The 20,261-nt window shown below is 40.1% G+C and overlaps 1 protein-coding gene across 3 annotated transcripts in view; it reads left to right on the forward strand.

Moving 5' to 3' along the window:
• The window catches only part of Map3k7 (mitogen activated protein kinase kinase kinase 7), a 62,489-nt gene that overhangs the window by 7,977 nt on the left and 34,251 nt on the right, over nucleotides 1-20,261 (forward strand). For all 3 annotated transcript variants that reach the window (XM_006237966.5, XM_039109819.2, NM_001107920.2), the window contains exons 2-7: nucleotides 9,994-10,104; nucleotides 12,375-12,440; nucleotides 13,426-13,471; nucleotides 14,979-15,117; nucleotides 16,642-16,766; nucleotides 19,330-19,458. In XM_006237966.5, coding sequence (XP_006238028.1) covers nucleotides 9,994-10,104; nucleotides 12,375-12,440; nucleotides 13,426-13,471; nucleotides 14,979-15,117; nucleotides 16,642-16,766; nucleotides 19,330-19,458 — 616 coding nt within the window. The remainder of the gene's footprint in view (nucleotides 1-9,993; nucleotides 10,105-12,374; nucleotides 12,441-13,425; nucleotides 13,472-14,978; nucleotides 15,118-16,641; nucleotides 16,767-19,329; nucleotides 19,459-20,261) is intronic.

Genomic DNA, 20,261 nt, shown 5'->3' on the forward strand with positions numbered 1-20,261 from the left:
CCTGTTGTAAAAATAAAATACCTTGTCTTCCAACATGTATTATCTTGTTTTCCACAGTAAGTTTAGGCATTCTTAGACATTAGTCATAATTTCTGAGGAAATGGAGTTGGGTAGACAGACAAATGCTATCCCATTTTACAAATACTGACAACTGGTCTTGGAGTTTGGTTTGCCAAAAGCCTCTTGTCTCAGTCAGTGATAGAGCTGGGATTTGAACTTTCTCACTCATGAGATTTGCAGTGTCACTGTAGTGTCCATAGAGGAACCTAATTCTAGGAATAAAGATTCAGTATACTCATTTCCAACATAGAAGTTGGTCCTGCAATTTAACATTTTCTTCTCTGTACAGTATAGCTAAGGCGCAATGGAAGAATCCTAAGATTTCTCAGAATCACAGTGTTAAACTGGCAGATCTGTTATAGATCAAGCACATAAGGTTGACGCCACATGCCAAATAAATTCATTCTCATTGGTTCAAGATATCACTAGTGAATAATCATCTTTGCACTTGTTCTTCTGCCTTTGTGCTCTTCTTCCAAAATATCACGTGACTGGTTCCTTCTCACCATTCAAGTCCCATCACAAATGTTCCTTCCTCAGAGAGCTTTCCTCAAGGAACTTGGGACATTGTATTCCTGTTGCCCTTCGTGGCACCTAATTCTGACTGAATCGCGTTCCCATCTCAGACAGATGTGAAATATCTTGTTTGTATTTCTAATCAGAGTGTGTAACACCTAAAAGTTCTCTAAGTAGTTGTTGAACCAGTAAATAAAACTGTCACGGCATAATTATAAGAATTGGATGCACAGCTGATTTTCTAATGTGTGGTAAACCAAGGGTTATTTTACATAATTAGGGCTAAGCTGGAATTTACATTGGAAATGAGATCTGACTCTTCCAGTTTTGATTCCTTCTGTTCCGTTTTATTAACAAATACTTATGGTAAGCAGGAGTAAAAGATACCATAAAGAGCCAGGTGCTATGAGTATCAGCCACTGGTGGGCTGCCACTTAAGTACATAGACTGTATCTATAGAGATTACTTTGTAAAGGAGTCCCAGACTGTTGGCCACAGCTCAGCATATTGGCATGTACAACTACTCTCTTACATGTCTGCTTATGCTTTATTGAAGAGACACAGAAAAGGTTTTGTTTTTAAAGCTATAATAGACTAGGATGGGACTAGGTAGAAGTTTAACAGTGACTATAAACTAGTAGGTAGCGGATACTAGAAGAGGGCCTGAAATGTTAGGGCCTGGATACACGAGTCTATGGATTTGTTAGTTATGGATAACCAAAAAATAATCAGTAAGTTCTTGTATGTGAAATTGGTGGCCACTGATCTCAGTAGACATCCAGAGTGGTTACAGTGAAGAGATGGCTACAGGGATTACTTGTGTGTCCTGTACATACAGGTTAACACACAATCTGACAGATCATTTAAAGGAGAGGTTGGGTGAGTGGGTCAGGTGTGATATTAGTTGTTTTTACAAATGATAAAATATGACCAAAAACAACTTAAGGAGAAATGTATTGTGCCTTACAGTTCTAGAGAGTTCGGTGTTGGTGGTGAAGACGTTTTTACGGGAGGCTTTAAAAGCCTATAGTAAAGCAAAAGCCCAAAGCTTCACTCGTGTTATCAAGTCCGTCTTGTCAGCAGTTCTACTCTGACAGTTTATTAATAGATATTGAAGCTCTGAATAGTTGGAGACACCGCATCCTAACTGATGACTTCAGGGCCTTTGCTTTTCTGTCATGGTCCAGCTTTCTATGATGGTAGCATAGCCGGTGGTCCATTCACACTGTGTGTAGAACAGAGCTACACTCGGTCAACAGCCATAGTCACTGAACTAAATAATGAATTGGAGACAATAACATTAATCATTTAATAGTAAATTAAGTGCACACTCAGTACAACTGTTTCCATATGTTTAGTTGCTAGATTTTTAAATCTTATTTGCATGAAGGAAAAGAGTAATATTTAATACTTAAGGAATTAGGCTGCCTATGTGCATGTTAACATCTGTCAATGCGCCTGTACACATGCTTGTGGAGTCCAGAAGTCAGGTAGCCTTCTGTGTCCTTTGAGTGCCATCAGCCCTCTTGCTGGCTTAAAACACACCAAGTAGGCTAGCCTAGCTGACCAGTGAACCCCAGGGATCTGCCCATCCCTGCCTCCCCAGTGCTGGAATTATAAATGTGTTCCACTACACCAAGTGTTTTATATTTAGCTTCTGGGTTTGAACTTGAGTCCTTAGCTTGTAGAGCAAACACATTATCAGCTTGAACTAGCAATGAGGTAGCAAATAAAGTATGACTTTATTATTTTGTAATTGTCTCTGCCAGTTCATCATGTATCTCAAGAGTTGCCTTTTCTGCCACTCTTTGGGTTGCTATCTGCAGTTTGCCATATTGTTTTACTCTTCAAACAATGGGCATACTTTTCTTTTATGTTTTTGGTTTGGTTTTATAGTCTAAACAGGCTAGTTTCTCTCATGAAAATCTGATGTTATAAAACTATAAAGTCTCAATTGGTACAAAAATAAAATTTGTTACCAAGCTGTTGACACTTTTTTAAAAAGAACTTGTTTTTAATTCTTACAGTTAGGAATATTACCCCCATCAGAAAAGTGTTGTTTTATATTATGAGACTGAGAGACAGAGACAAGGTAGACTTTCTGTTGTTTTATACTATTTTATCAGTATGAGTGTTTTGCCTGCATATATGTCTGTGCATCGCATAGCTGTCTGTTGCCCACAGAGGTGAGATGAGGGCATCAGTTCCTGAGACTGGAGTTATTAGATGGTTGTGAGCCTATGTGGAGGGAGGTGAAGGGAATGAAGCCTAAGTTGCAGCCAGCACTGTTAACTCCTGAGCCCTCTCCATCCCTAGAAATAGACTTTCTTAGCCAGTGAGTCCTATAATGGTAAGAGTCTTCATGGTTTGGTCATCCCATAGGAATGAAATAAAGCTCATTCTGTTGTGTCTGTATTGTGGGATGTGTGGCCCTTTATAGAACATACAGTGTGTTAATACAATGAAAAGTACGGTAACACCTGAAGCTAACTTACTAGCATCTGATTATGACTCAAGTTGTAATAAACTCTCTCAAATAAAGTTTCTCCAGAATGTGGGGATTGGAATAATTAGAGAACTAACATAATTTGTGAATCTTAATAAGGTTAAAGGAAATGTGATCCACTGAAAGTAAGGGGAATGCAGTCAGTGTTTAAATATTTATTTATTTGCTCCCAAGTGCACGCATTCTCACCACAAAACACATATAGAGATTAGGAAACAACTTTCAAGAGTCCGTTCTTGCCTTTCATTTTATTTGAGACCATCTCCATTTCTTTTTCTATTGCTGTGTTTCATACTTGTAGGCCATTGTCTTCTTTCTGCTCCCTGCCTCACTGTAGGAGTGCTGGGGTTGCAGTATCTGAATGCCATTGCACCTTGCTTTTTGTATGGGTTCCAAGATTGAGCTTGGGCTGGCCAGAGAGATGGCTCATTCGGTAAAAGCACTAGCCATGCAAACTTCGAGTTGGTACTTAACATTTGTTAGTTAATAACTTTATTAGTGCCTTAGTTACTTTTCTATTGCTATGAAAAGACACCCTGATCAAGGAACTTCTAAGAGTGTATTGGGGACTTGCTTACAATTTCATAGGGTAAGACCATGACCATCATGGTGGGGAACATGGCAGTAGACAGGCAGGCCAGTCATGGTGCTGGAGTAGTAGCTGAGAGATTACCTCACAAATTGGAGGCAGAGAGAGAGACTTTTAAAACCTCATCTCAACCCTACCGTCAGTGACACTCCTCCAACAAGGCCATGACTTCTAATCCTTCTCTAAACAATTCCACCAACTAGATACCACACATTCAAATATATGAGCCTCTGGGGACAATCCTCATGCAAAATACCATATTCCAACCCCTGGTCATATCATAATGCAAAACATACTTAATCAACTTCAAAAGCCCTCAAAGTCTTTCACAGTTTCAACACTGTTTAACTAACCATCCAACATGTCCACCTTGTGTCTCAAAGGCATTCTCTCAACTATAACCCCTGTTCAAAAAGCAGATTACATACACAGTGTACAAATTCCAACATACAGTGGTACAGGATATATAGTACCATTTTAAAAGGGAGGAAAGGCCATAGTAACAAAGCAATACTGAAACCCAGCAGGGCATACTCTAAGTCCTATAGCTCCATGTTCAATGTCAAAGGTCTCTTGTCTCCCACACTTTCTGGCTTTCTTGACTACAACACACTTCTCTCTCTTGGGCTGTCTCAACTCTGATGCATTATCTCTCCTCAGCAGCCAGTCATTCCACAGCTCCAAAACCCTGGCTTCTCCATCACAATATAAGCTTCACACAGTGGCCTTTCTGAGTGTCCAGTGCAGGGACTCCTGCCACACACCTGATGTTCTGGCCTTCCTTAACTCAGAGGAGGATCCCACAATCCCTTTGCTCCTGTATTGTTCCTGACCTAATCCTGGTGAAGCTGTCAAGTTCTGTTCCCTCCAGGGATTACATTTGCATAAGCTTTGATCTGTTGATGCTTTGCTTTGTTGAATATACTTTCCTTAGCATTAGGATATTTCTCACACATTTCCTTTTTACTGGTTGCAGAATTAGCTGAATGGAGTCTTGCTCTGGGGGCACCACTTTCTTAATTCCATTTCTAATCAGGCCAGCCACTCCTTATCTTTTTCAGCACAAACCAAACTGTCTTATATTTCCTAGTTCTCTCTATCCCCCAAAGTGCATTTTGTGTTTCTTTTTCCCCTGCTTGCTCTTTTTTATTGTACATCTGCATAAGAGTGGTCCAGTAACTGGATCAACACTATATGGTCTTGCAGTCTCCTTTTCCAATGACATTAGTCCAAACTCTTCGATTTAACATCAGGTAGATTCTTGGGACAAAGGCAGAGCAGCCACAGGCTTTGCCAGAATATAACGATTGTAATTTATTCAAGAATGAGTTTATTGGGTGACTGCTACGGTTTCAGAGGGTGAGTCCATCGTGGCAGGAAGCTTGGCAGCAGGCTAGCAGCTGCAGAGCTTGGGAGGTGTAGCTGAGAATTTATATCCTACCCACGAGGTGGAGCTCAAACCCAACTTCACCCCTACCTACCCCTGGTGACATATCTCTTCTAGTCCTCCTTAGCCCATCAGTTCCACCAACTAGGGACCAAGCATTCAAATACTTGAAAATATGGGGCTAGGCTATTGTCATGCAAACCACCAAAAGTACAGATAACTTATGACAGCAGTTTTCAGTATATCTGAGCTTAGGCAAAACACCCGGATGAGAAGATGGTTTGGGAGGATGAAGTTATGAGTTTAGAGCACAAACTGAGGAGGGGGGCTCAGATATAACCTAAAAAGTAGCAGAGTCTAAGAGCTGAACAGAGGAAAGAGAGTTGGTGAAGAAGACTGAAATGGAATTATTCTTAATTGATCTCCTAATGATTAACACTGGTCTTTATTCTTGGTTACTACAAACATTTCTTTTATACCTGTCTGATTGTTTCTTTGAATTCATTCCAGAGGTCCAGTTGCTGTGTCAGAGGGTCACACTTGTTTTCATGTAGTGACAGGCTATTTCTCCACTGGTGAGATGAGCCAACTCAAGCCAGATTAGATTATATAGAGGGAGGTTTATTGGGAAGCTGCTCTTGGGCAAGTTCACTGGCCCCAAGGACCAAGGCCAAGGAAGTCACCATGGGAAGAGAGAAGGAGGGTAAAGGGAAGAGAAAGAAAGAAGGAGAAAGAGCCTCACGGGGAAGGGCATCCCAGCCCCTCAGAGTTGAGAGCAGAGTATGCCAAGTAGAGACTGAGGGATGCTGGGAGAACCTGGAGGCCAGGTCTGCTTTGATATGTAAAATATGCATTCAATCCCTTGCTCCTGAGTGGAAACCAGACATGTCCCTTGAGACATATTGCCCACATGGAACAGGGGCATCCAAGGTTGCTTATCTGTGCCTGGCAGAGTAGTGCCCCTGGCTGTTTGGGCATCAGTTTGGGCCTTTATCTTATGATGTTGGATTCTAAGAGGAAGGAAATGGAAGTTGCCAAAACTTACTGAGCCCTGGTTTTGAAATTCCAGAAAGTCCATTATACTACTATACACTATATACTACTATATACTACTATACTACTATAAAAGCAATTCCTGACCGGCTCGACTCAAGGGAAGAAGCTCTGAACTCCTCAGTAGAGCAGTGGTAAAGACAGACCAGGACAGGAAAGATTGATCATCCCAGTCACTCCTGTTTCTGAAAGGGCAGGGACCTTTCAGAAATCCCTTCTCCAACAGTTAACCTGTTGAATGTGATGCTTTAAAAAATAGATGGTTGCGAGCATAACATATTTTCTACTTCCAACTGGCTTCCTCCAGTTCGATTTGTCAATTTAGCTAAAGAACATTTATTTCTTCCATTTCTGATATAAAAACACAACAGGTGGACGTACTAGGTACTCAAGAAATGTTTCAGGATTAAAGAAATACAGTTTGCAGTTCTGAAGAAATGTTTCTTCATGCTTCCTGACTTGGCTTTCACTTTTCAATCCTCAGAAATCCAGCTGCACTTTGCAGTACGTGTTTGAGCAGCTGTGAATCCATTTCAGGTCTCAACTCTCCCCGCAGTAGCTTCCTCCCTGTGGTCAGACTTTAATTTCACTTATCTTGTTTCTTTTGCAAGATTTTTTCTGAATCGTTGTCATGTTCAACTGGGGCCAAAGTAGCCTGGGGTAAAGCCTCCTCTGTGTGCTCTTTATCAGTGTTCTTATGCCTCTGTCAGCTGCCTGTGCTTACAAGCACATTCTGTGAAGCTGTCTGCCCTGGCCAAGCTAAGGGAAGAGTTGCGGGGGAAGGGGGGTCGTTGAACTGCTTTCTACCATTGAATCTCCGAGCCTTTTAGGGAAAGAGAGGCTACCAAGGTCTTTAATATATTGTGATTGCTTGCCTTTGGCATTCTTAAATGTTTTTAAAAAGGTGTTAGAAAAAAGAAATCTAAGTACTCTTGTTGTATAGCCTTGGATTTCTTCCCTGTCTCATTTTCATTGCACAAAAAGCCAGTTCTTACATAATCTTTTACTTTTTTTTTTCTTTTTTTTTTTTTTTTTTTTTTTTTTCGGAGCTGGGGACCGAACCCAGGGCCTTGCGCTTGCTAGGCAAGCGCTCTACCACTGAGCTAAATCCCCAACCCCATTACTTTTAACTTTTAGTAGCTAATATTTTACTCCTAATAATGCCATATGAAAAAAAGAGAAATCTTTATGATCTAAAGAACTATAATTCTTTAAGCACTGGCTCCATGCTTTTAAACTAACTCCTATGAAACTATGACAGTTCAGCAACTTTGACAACGTGCCTTTCTGTGTTATCATTTAGGACCTGTTAACTTCACTGTGTACACGAAGTAACTTATGACTCAAATGAGAATGGAGAGTTCTCAAGACCATGGGTTCTCAGATAGGAATGTGACCATTTTTAATTCAGATTATTTTGTGAAATTGATTTCTCATAGCAAAGGAGAGTTTATCATATATTTACTTACTCACATTTAGTTCTCCTGGTTTTAAGTTGGGAGCTCGGAGTGAGTCATCATTTCATCACTAGGTGGCACCTGTGACCACAGATGGTCATGCATACTCGACACAGTTATGACAAGTACAGAATCCCAAATACAAATACCACTGGGATTGGTCATTCTTTAGAGTACTAAGTACCAGTCACCCTGACTAGTCTGTGGGCACATGACTGAAGTATATTGAACTGCTTTATAATCATTCATTCATGGTTAATAATGTCAACAGGTGAGTTATCTAGGCTGATTATGACCATGAAGTTGAAACTTTGTAGGACCTGTTTGCTGCTCATTTCCTGTGAGGAAAATGAGTGCTTTGGCTCCTTATGTTAATTCAGACCCAACTTTGTGTTTTATGATGTTTATGGAAGTGCCTGACTTCTGTAACCCCCTGAGATACACTTGTCTCCATTGGTAAAAGGGGAATAACATAGGAGCTCTAGAGCTGCTCAGTGAGGAAGACAGAAGTGTCTCTGCTTCGCTGCCAGGAGAAGCTCAGATGTGAATCTGCCTGACAGAGTGAGCAGGGCACCTAGCAGTAAGGGTGAGTGCAGACAGACACATTCGAACTCAGGCCAGTCCTCCAGTCGTCTTAAAATAACTGGGTTCTGAGTGTAAATTACCAGTGTTTTTTATTGTTGAGGCTTGGAGAACAAGATGGTCTCTGAGTGGTCAAGACTAGGAAATGGAAAAAGTCTCCAAGAGAGCCAGGCTTTCCTGGGACTTTGCATATAAGCAGCCTTGTTACCTTTAAGCTGAGTATAGACCATAGCATGTGTTGATAATTCTGAGCTGTAGGTTTCAGATCCTGCCTCCGAATACGTTCAGTGTAATGTGAGTAAGTTGCAACCCTATGACTACTTACCTTTAAAATGGAAAAGGATTACATGTGCTAATCTGTGAAAAACACAACAAATTGTACCCATCTTATGGGGAACATTGAATATGAGAAGTGTTATACTGCTTTATACAACTTATGAACTAGAATTGGAGCCATGGCTAGCTAGTTCACGTACCCCATGTTTATTGCTGCCCTAGTGCATTCCCCCCTTTCCCTTTGTGCAGTGATCCAGTGTAGATTTTGAAGAACAGCCCTTTGATCACTCTAGCTACTCCCAACTTTGTTGTTGAGTTTTATATAAATGTGTCTTAAGTGGAGTCACACCAAGAGAACATATAACTGATTCCTGATATATGAAGTATGTCATACCCGTTAGAACCACTGACATTCTAGTGTTGGGCTGCCTACCATTAATTGTACTGTACTGTTTGTTACCTGTGTAGAGTTGAGAGAGTGAGTTTGCTGGTTTAAAACTATGTGCTTTATGTGTAACATGGGAAGAACATTAGCACCTCCTCTTTAGTCTGTGGAGAGGGATGTGGGCAGAGCGCTCTCTCGATGCCCACTAGTAAAAGTACACAAAAACGTAATGACTGAGGGTAGACTTTTGCCTAAGGAAAGGGCCTTGCCCGGGCACTTAGATACAGAGAAGTAGGAGGTTGGAGATGCTGGTGCTTACCTAGTGCCCGTCACAGAAGCGGGCTAATGCTTCTGATCCGCCAGATACCAAGCTAGTCTTTCCTTCTTGTTTTTATTGCTTTTAAAGATACTTGGATTTTCCCAAATATTTTTAAAAATAAAGGAGCTTGACAGAGCAATGTGCCCAGGTGGTAGCCATTAGTTTTAGCATTAATGTGACATGTGGTTAATCTGTATTTTTATAATCTTTTTTGAAAAGTAATAAGCTAATTACCTATCATAGATTTACCCATGTGAAATGTGATTTATTGATTTTTTGTGAACTTACCCAGTTGTTAGCCATCACAGTCAACTTTCAAACATGTCATTACCTTGGCAGGATGCCATTTACAATAGTCCCATTTTATCCTTATCTCAAGGCAACCACAGACCTGCTTGCTGTCCCTAGATTCTCCCCTAGGCATTTTATAATGGGCATTGCAATGTGAGGAATTGGGGGTCATTCTACAGACAGTAACATATTTTGCATGTCCTTCATGGTGGGCCTTTTATCATTCACATCTTTAGCCTTTCTCCCTCCATTCCCTATCCCTAATTGGTTATTTGAAAGCTGATTTTAATTTCTTAAATATATGTTCCTTTTTATTTTTCTGAACCACTTCTCTGAGCCACTACTGTGATTAAAAATAGCCTTATGTCTTGTATTTTTTGGTTTTGCTTTAGAACAAAAAGGTTTATTTCAAAGATTAAAACTGCATTTTACCTTCAGTTTAATGAAAAGCCTATTCTTAGCAAATTCAAATAATGGTGGTTTCTAAGCCTTTGATGAAACTTAAAAACTGCCTACATCATGTTGAACTGGGTCTGCTTCTGACTTTGGGTTTCTGATTGTTTGTAACTCAGGTTGTTGGGAGAGGAGCTTTTGGAGTGGTTTGCAAAGCTAAGTGGAGAGCAAAAGATGTTGCAATTAAACAGATTGAAAGTGAATCTGAGAGGAAGGCTTTCATCGTGGAGGTAAGCTGAAACGTCATTTCTATCCAGTAATTCTTCACCAGATACTCTGATCTTAAGATTATAAACAGCGTTTCTCAATTTCCACTTTTCTGTGTACATGGTCGTTGCAGTTTGACTGGACTGAAAGTAGTGCCTTCGTAGGAATGTTTTTCATTTTTTTCTTTATGTTCTGGTTAAAAGTTGTTAGGGGAAGTGTATTTACACGAATCGCTCCATGAATTCAAGTGCACTCATCCACGGACTCCAAATCTATTTCAAGGTATCATATCTTAATTTTAAAGTGGTATTCTCGCCTATCACCTAAAGGTAAGAATCTCTTAGAATGTTGTAGAAATAATACACCTTTCTTGTGAGAAACTACTCCACACACTTAGATTAATAAAGGAAAAGTATTTCACTGAAAAGGTGTGGCTAGCTGTGGCTAACACCCAAAGAGGGACCAACCTCACATCAAAGACTTTACTAACTTAAATACACTTTAGACTTACGCATTCCACATACTCTGTCATCCTTCATCTCTTTTAGGTCCGGGCCCAAGCCTGGCCACTTACACAGATGAGAGATTTGCGTAGCACCAGACTTATTTAATAACCAGTGTTTTTCTTTTCAAATGGTTGTTACCTAGGTCTTCTTGCCCATCTGGCAGAATTATGTTTCTCTCTAGAAGAGAACTGAGGACTTTGTAACAGCCCGGGACTTAACTTTAGTTGTGGCCTTATACTGCCCCTTGAGCTGCGGTTGCAGGCTAGTTCCTTGGGGATGGGCTTAGTGGCTGGTGAGCCCTGTGAGCAGACACTTAGATGACAGCACAGGTCTGATTAGCACACTGCTTACTGGCTGGTGAGCCCTGCTCATAGCTTTGGGGTGCTTTGGAGACAGCAGTGCCTTAATTCAGTTTTACTCTCGTGTGATTACTGTGGAAAGTCTATCAGTAAACCCTTATACATCAGCTTCATTACTTCTCAGTTTCTTCTACATAACGGGTTTTGTGAAGTTAATCATGTCGCTTCTCTTGTTTTCAATGCTTGGTCTAGGTCTGCTGGGTCAGTTATTACTAATCACTAGTTTGTCAACTTCCAATGGTACACTGTTACCTCATTGCAGAGTCTCTTCATCCTTCTGAGTTTACGCCTTACAAACAAACAAAAACCTCACCTATTTATGAGACTCGGAGAAAACAGAAATAAATGCTTGAATAATGTGCTATGTGAAGTTAATGCTGAGTTTTACCAAGGTGGAATGTGTTTGTATACAATAAATACATAACAGTAAAAAGTTACATGAAACAACATTGCTAAAAAGAGTCAGCTAATTGTCTATTAAGGCAGAAAGATCCATGAATATCAAGTGTAAAGAAAACTGTCAAGTGATATATAAAAAAATGGTTAAGAGACCTTAGTGAGCTTTACATGGGCCAGTAGCATGTGGAGAAAAGGAGAAAGCAAGGGAAAGACAGAGGACAAGGGAGAGAAAGAACAACAGGATGTTTTATGAGAAAGACACAGTGCAGAAATTTGAAACATGGAGCTGGGGTGAAGCCTTAGTGTAATTACTGGCTCAGGGAAACTTAAAACGGGAAGTTGGAGTGTCAGTCTGTCCCTCCTACCACTGAAGCTCCTCTCCACTTTTTTGTACTGGGGATTGACCTGGAATATGTGGTGGTTGAAGTTAGAGCCTAAGGCATACTAGTCAACTGAATGGTACCCTCACCCCCATCCTCCAAGCTCTCTGCAGTACCTACAAGACAGAAAATGGAGTTAGAGGCGACCATGCAGAACGACTGTGTACTTCCAGTCAGAAGTTCAGATCTGACTATAGAGTCTTTAACAGCTGCTTTGTCCTCTCTGGACCTCAACTCCAAGTCTCATATTTAAGATGGAGGTAATAGTACCTATCTTTCAGAGTCCGAAGACATCAGGAATACAGACACACAGGTAAACTGATCACCTGTAGGAAGTGCCACAGCTTCTGGTGGGGGTGGCTCAGCCAGCACCAGAACTGAGACAGTGCCCTGACTTATGGCAGTTTGTTTCCTGTTTATCCTGGCTCTTAGCTGGTTCTTAGCTCCCATTACAGCACCTTGTGCATTGTTTAACGATCTTCGTATATTTGATGATGTCTGTGTCCCCACTGAACTGTACGATTGCCAGTGCCTGTGGCCATAATGCTTGCTACCTGGTAATAGAAGTTAAACAGATGTTCTGTGTGACAGTAAGATTTGAACAGCATGGTAACATAAGCACTCTTTAAGGATCCATAATTTGTTACAGCTCCGGCAGTTGTCCCGTGTGAACCATCCTAATATTGTAAAGTTGTATGGAGCCTGCTTGAATCCAGTAAGTGTCCCTCTTCATCTCCCTGTAGGAAACAGTGGCAAGTGTGTCGGTTTATATGATTTATGAAGCTGTTTGTTCAGTTGTTTTACTTCTGAAAATGCTTACCCTTCCCGCATTCGCTTGCTTCTAGCCCTAGTAAAACAGTAAGTTGGTGTTGTCGTCTCAGATACCTGTTAGCCTTGGCCACCCCGGTTTATAATACTCCTTCTTTTTGAGTAAACAATTCTCAAAACTAATTTCCAGAAAAAATGTAATATGTTCTTCCAAAATTTTACCTTCCCCACTGATGGACCATGTAATGCTAGCCAAGGCAGATCACCGGACATTCCTAGTTACCACTCTTCTTCCTTCCTTAGCTAACCTGACAGTGGCCAGTGAGGAGCCTCTGTCCTTTCCCTTCCTCTGCCCTGTAACTACCTACCTGCTAGCAGTCAGTGGGTTCTGCTTCCTATACTAGAGCCCATCTGAGTAAAAGCCTGTGCTGTCGTGAAGTAGTGCATACCTGTGTCTGTCACCAACCTAGGTTAACCCATAACTCACTTTGTTATAAGACTCCATGTCCTCTAGCACAGCTTTATTAGCACTTGTCTTTAAAGTCTTGGAATTCTATTTTGTTCCCCAAAAGCTTGTGATCCATTTTATATATTAATATACATTATAATATACTATATCACATATAATTATATATTATATATAATATATAAATTTATATACAATTATAGTCATGTATAATATTGTATTTTATTATAGGTTATAGATATTAATTTAGTGATATTATATAATGTATAGTAATATGCAAATTTTAGCAGGCACCTAGAAGACAAGTTCTTTGATCACAGATACCTTTTCCTTCCGTTAGTATCATTCACAGAGTAGGAGCCAAAAGAGTAATTTTCAGGACAATCAGGAAGTTGAACTAAGTTGTAGGCAGGGAGGGCCCAACAATGTTGCCACTCCAGTAAATTCCGGCATATATTTTCTTTAGGTCTGTCTTGTGATGGAGTATGCTGAAGGAGGCTCGTTGTATAATGGTGAGTATCAGCCAGCCCTGCTTTTAGCTACTAGAGTGAAGCAACTGAAAAGCTTTTAGTAAGAACTAAATTACCTATTGTTAGTCACAATTTATCTTCAGAGCTCTCAGACCAAGTCATTTTGGTCTTTGGGTTTGTTTTCAGTGCTAAGGACTTAGGCCAAGAAAGATGTATGACATTTTTATAAATTTTTGAGTTTACATATTATGTTCAAAGTTTGTGAAGTCACAGTTCTTTTTAAAATAGATTTTAAAGTATGTGTGTGTAGACTTTTTTCTTCTGTCTGTTTAGTTTTGAGCCTTCAGTTTTAGAACTCTTTGGCCATACTTCATGTCAGCCTGCTTTATGGTGCTTCCTTTTCAAAACATAAAATGAGGAGAACAAACTTCACAGAGCGTCTTCAGCTTTCACTTAGTTACTTCCCTCTTGTGACCATGACCAAGGCAGCTTTTTTTTGGTTCTTTTTTTCGGAGCTGGGGACCGAACCCAGGGTCTTGTGCTTCCTAGGCAAGCGCTCTACTACTGAGCTAAATCCCCAACCCCTTCAAGGCAGCTTTTAAGAAAGTTTAATTGGGCTTAAAGTTTCAGAGGGCAGGGCATTGTAGCAGCAACCATGTTAGCTGCAGCGATAGAGAGCTTACATCTCTGTCCAAAAGCAGGAGGCATAGAACATACTGGGCATGGCTGAATCTTGAAATCTCAAAGCCTACCTCCACTGACATGCTTTCTCTAGCAAGGCCACACTGCCCAATCCTTCCCAAACAGGTCCATCAAGTAGAGGCCAAATTTTCACACATAAGTGTATTGGGCCATTCCCATTCAAACTACCAGTGTTTACACACACACACACACACACACACACACACACACACACACACACAGAGAGAGAGAGAGAGAGAGAGAGAGAGAGAGAGAGAGAGAGAGAGAGAGAGAGAACTCCATACTGGAGTTACCACTGTGGAACAAAGCTCTCACCTTAAAAATACTAACTTTGTGTATGTCTGAGTTGTCCCTGAGAGTTTTATAAAATTGACAGCATTTACTTTTAAGTTACCATTATCTTACCTACACATTTTTACACCCACTGCTGTGAGTTCTCCGCTGTTGGTTTGTGTCTAGTACTCTCATTCTGTTTGAGAGAACTGCTACTTCCTTAGCTACAATAGACAGGACAGTTGTAAGCATCTGATATGACCATCTTGTCTCGGTACTGTTTCTTTCTTCTGCCCTCATAATGAACAGATCACATATAGCTCATGTAATTGTGTGAAAGATAATATCCATTTTAAAAAGTTTGACAGTATATACTAACTTTATTTGAATGACCATATGGGAGTTATTCAGTAAAATTTTTTAAATAGTATGGTTTTTTTTCCTAGAGAAGGTTTAAAAGTGGGACTGGAATATTTGTGAAGGAATACTCATGTGTCTTGATGGTGCTTGCATCTGTATTGTTTCATATTATGCAGTAAAGTTCTTTTTAGTCTGTCGTGCCTTTCTCTTACAGTGCTGCACGGTGCTGAACCATTGCCTTATTACACTGCTGCTCATGCCATGAGCTGGTGTCTACAGTGTTCCCAAGGAGTGGCCTACCTGCACAGCATGCAGCCCAAAGCTCTCATTCATAGGGACCTCAAGCCTCCAAAGTAAGTTCTAGCTGGGTGACATTGCTTCTCTCCTTGTCTTGCCACCCCTGGTTCAATTGGTTAATTGTTGCTCTAGACTTCCCTTTTCACTTCCCTTCTTGCTTACGTTATTGTGTTTTACGTGCTTTTATCATCCAGCCGTTTATCCAAACTTGTATTTAGAATGTTGTCTATGGGGGAATGTTTTTATTAATGCCAACTTTACACTGTAATAATTAGAATCTGGTGGCCTATAAGTCCCATTTTGTACCTGTAGTATATAAAATTGTTCAGAAAACTGCATCATTTTCTGAGAGCAGAGACAAGTCTGACTACTGTTCCTGCTACATTCCTAACAGGAACAGGGTCTGCGTGTGGTAGACATGATGGAGAACTGTACCAGTGGTGTTCTTATTCTTAGACAGGGGATAAAAGCATTTCTGTATCTGCGTACAGATGTAAACAGCCCAGATTTCCCCATAGTGACTGAGAATCCTAACACTTCAAAAGAACCTTTAAAAACGTTGAGAAACAAGAACAGTGAGGTGATGGGAATTTTGTTGTTGAAATACATACATCCAAGAGTTGAAATGTGACAGAAGTGTTTGGTAGTATAGCATTAGGGATGGGGCTTATCTGCCTATTGTAATTACATTGAATTAAAAGGGAATTCATTTCCTAGATTTCTAGTTTAAGTAGAACATTACGTGCAAGAAGTTAATAAGATGTCTAATTTTGATGTGTTTTTATTTATTTCTTTTGAACGTTACTCTAGTGTGATTATGCACATTTTATAACCCATCTCTACTTTTGTTTGTTATCAAAAGTAAAACTTTGTAAGGAAAAGGCTGCTATTTAGTAATTGTGTTTGAATCATAGCACCTAGAAGGCTGAAGTTCAGAAACATTCCTAGCATTTATTAGACTGTCTTAACCATAGGGGATTCATAATAACCTCCCCCACCTCCCCCCACACACACATTCTAAACTCAGAAACAGTTTTGAGATTAAACATTGAGAAATATCTTCAAAGTACAGACGTAAAATAAGAGTCATTGGTCTGCAGCTGTAACTCAGTGATAGAATATTTGTCTGGCACACACAGGGCCACTCATGATTCAGTGTTTCCTTCTGTGTTGATGTATTTTACTTTATCTTCAGTTAGATTATTTGTCCTGTAGAATGGTGCTGTTCTTTTAGTAATAAGTGTTTGTGATCAAACTCTCACTTCAGCACTCTATAGTGCTACACTGCAGAAACCACAGAGCTCAGCCAAAGGGATGTTTGGTCAGGAGCCGTCATGGAACTAGAGAGAGGAAGACATCACAATATGAATATGATGTTCTCCCCGAGTTCTCTAGGTTATGGCCTTTTAATTTTTGCTGATATTCCTCCAGATGTTAGTCTATTACAGTGACCAAGTAATGTTTTATAAAAGTCTAATACTAGTGTTTCTTTAACTTAGCTTTTACCAGTTCCATAACTATTTTTTGTTTTCTTATAAAATCAATTACTGACTTTGTGAATTTCGAACTTTTTATAATAGCTTGCTGCTGGTTGCAGGAGGGACAGTTCTAAAAATCTGCGATTTTGGTACAGCTTGTGACATCCAGACACACATGACCAATAATAAAGGGAGTGCTGCTTGGATGGCACCCGAAGTGTTCGAAGGTACAATCACAAAAGCATGGCGTGGTTGGTAATGGGCCATAGTTGTCGTAAATCCAGGATGCGTTCATAACACTCATATAGCGTCACTTCTGGAGAGTACATGAAAGGATCTTCAGTGAATATAGTCTAAGACCCCAGATTTTAGGGCAGAATTTACATTGGCATCTTCTGTGCAGATTCACATATATGCACTGTCGATCCTCACCATTCACAGGCTGTGTGATCGAGAAACTGTCCACTGGGTCACCTGTGGCTAAGATGCTTTCAGAACTGTTCAGAAACAACAGTACACATTTTGAGTCATACACAGCACTCTCCAAAGTTGTTTCCTTGGTAAAATAAACATCTTATTCAGAGCCATGCTGTCCCTTTTGATGGGTGGTCATGGTGGTTTTGCTGCTTAAGTAAAAGAAGGCTTTGAACATGTGAGATGCGTGAAAATACATTAGAGGGCCTTCTCTCAACATGCTTTAGACTGCCGTAATCGGGAGCTAGTTAGCCACTGATGTGTTAGGTGAGGAGTCCTTAAAGCCCCACAGAGACCCAGGTGAAGACAGTGACCAGCTGACAGGTGTTCATGACCAAGGCACATAGGAACCTAGCCCTGGATTTCCCAGGAGCAGCAGTTCAGACATTAGGGAGGCTTCTTAGTAGACTGTATACACCCAAAATAAGGAGAGAGCTGGATCTTTGCTCTGATTTGCTATCTGGTAAAAAAGAGCGCAGCAGGTTTAAATCAGCATGCCTTAAAATGGCCACCTGTCACTGGGTGCACATAAGCTACGGAGATCTACTTGTAAAGGGTAAGCTAAAGGTTGCTTTCTTCTACATCTCCATAGCTCACTCAGGATTCATAAGATTAGTCTGTATATTTAGAATGAAACGAAATTCTTTTTTAAGTGAGAGACATTGAGCTAAAGAAATGGACTTCGTGTGAATTTGTATGAATGCTATAATACTCAAAATGCATTCAAGAAGAGGGCATTGGATCCCGTTACATATGGTTGTGAGCCACCATGTGGTTGCTGGGAATTGAACTCAGGACCTCTGGGAGAGCAGTCTCTTAAGCATTCAAGTTGTTGGTGAATTTTAAACATTTCTACTGTTTTAAAGTTAGCCATCCCAAGAAAGAGGGAAATGCTATGCAGCTTGTTGCTTGACTTTAAGACTATTGTTTCCTAAAGTCTAATTACAATGTGTTATACTAGAGATGGGCAGAGTTCTTTGAGTTTGAGGCCAGCCTCATCTACATCATAAGTTCTAGGACAGCCAGAGCTATGCAGAGAGACCCTATCTCAAAAAAAGAAAGAAAGAAGGAAAGAAAAAAAGAAAGCAAGTATTAAACTAAAGCTATTTCACATAAAATTAAATAATGTCTTCTGGATAATGCAGATATCTAATAATTCAATCACTTATTTCTGTGCATTACAATGGTACAATATTATTATAGTAAATAAATCAAAGGGGCTTGTTTGTTATGAAGAGTAATCAATCATTTCTCTTTTGAGGACAACAAAACCCAGAGTATTAGGTTATGTAAATTTCTAAATTTCTGAAGGTATCATCAGGCTCCCTAAATGCAGCCTAAGTTAGATTGCTATGTGATGGCTGTTCTATATTATTGTGTCCTGTTTTGCATAAGGATCTATCATTGTAATAATTAGGGTGTGCATTTTTATTGGTGGTAGTAGTTTGGGTATATCTATTATATTGGTGTGTTACTAGTGCAGTTTTGTTCATAATCTTCTCAGTTTTCATTTGTGTCTCACAATTTTAATCACTTAAGTTTTCTTTGTAGTTTTTAAATTAAGAATTTTAACTATATATTAAGCCACTAAATTAAAACAGTGCTTTCCTCTGATAACAAAGAGTGCTGTCTGCCACAGAGCAGAAAACCTATTGAAGTAACAAATTACAGGAGTTAAGAATACAGTTCAGTCATAGAACATACAGTTTGTATGAAAAAGTCCCTGAGTTACATTCCCCACATGAGCAGTTTTAAGAGAAATTGCGCGGCAGGAGCAGTGGCTCAGAGGCAAAGAACACTTGCTACCCTTGTAGAAGATCCAGGTTCAATCCCCAGCACCCATGTGGGGGCTCACAAAGGTCTATAACTCCAGATCCCTGGTGCCCAATGACTTCTGACCTCCATGAGCATTGCTACACATGGTGCACAGACATACATATAGAAAAAAAATCATTCATAAAATCATAAAAACATCATATAAAAAATAAAAATGAAATAAGCCTTCTTTTAAAAAGGAAATTGAAAAATTACAGAAAGAAATATATGGGTGAAAGGGATCAGTCTATACACAGAAGCAGAAAGGCCGGTGCATGTTGTCGAACAAGTAGACAATAACTGGTTTCTCTTGTAGATTTTGAGTATATTGTTTATATTTACTTAATTTAATAAAAATATTCAATATTTAAGAAAGTAATTGCTTAACTGTATGTGTTTGACAGTCTCTTGCCCAAAATACCCATTCTTTTAAAATATATGAGACTGGTTGTTCTGTGACTCCTGTGGACAGGTCTCAAGATTGCCTTGCCTTTTTTGTAGGTAGCAATTACAGTGAAAAGTGTGATGTCTTCAGCTGGGGTATTATCCTTTGGGAGGTGATAACACGCCGGAAACCCTTTGATGAGATCGGTGGCCCAGCTTTCAGAATCATGTGGGCTGTTCATAATGGTTTGTCCAAGAAACTTTTCTTTAATATATTTTGTATATTTCATATTTGGAAAACTATTCCCATCCTCTCCCTCACAGACCCTGTGTATCTGACATTGTTACCAGACCACCTTCCTTGACCTTTGACCACTCTCCATACCTTTGAATCTGCTTCCTGTGGGGAGAATTCAGACTCCTCCACACAGGGCCAAGACTGCTAGCTGCACTGATGAGGGAAAGACCAGCAGTATGTCTCTCTCAGGGATAGAGAAACATTGGGGGAATCAACAGAAAGTCTGTAGTTGGGAAGCTTTCCTCCTAAGAAAGAAGTCTCCCGTGAAGGAGAGAAAGCGAAGCTGCTCTGGTAGGAGTAATTATGTACAGTCAAGAGGCACAGCAGAGTGCTTCACATGCATGCTATTTATAGATTCTCAACATATACATATACTGATGTCACAAGTAGGCAGTGATGGAACCGGGGCCTGAGTCCAGGTCCTTCTAACTGACGTACGTGCTCTTACCTGGCATCATAGTGACTTCATGGGCTCAGTTCTTATGTGTCTGGTCACATAACTCCTGTGATGCCTCTGTCTGTAAATGAGCTAGGAAGTCTTCTTCACTAATAGGCACTTCACAGTTTCTCTGAGAAAGTCTTCGTGAGGGAACAGCAGAGTCACTGTTACTTCACGCACCTCTAATCACTTCCATCAGTACATACTTGTATACTGTCCTCCCGTGATCCCAGAACAAACACTAACTCTTCAGAGCATTTGTAGACTGGCTAAACCGACCCATCACCAAATTAACCTTAGCTGTTTCATCAG

Source organism: Rattus norvegicus, chromosome 5, assembly GCF_036323735.1.
Source record: "Rattus norvegicus strain BN/NHsdMcwi chromosome 5, GRCr8, whole genome shotgun sequence".
Lineage (NCBI taxonomy): Eukaryota > Metazoa > Chordata > Mammalia > Rodentia > Muridae > Rattus > Rattus norvegicus.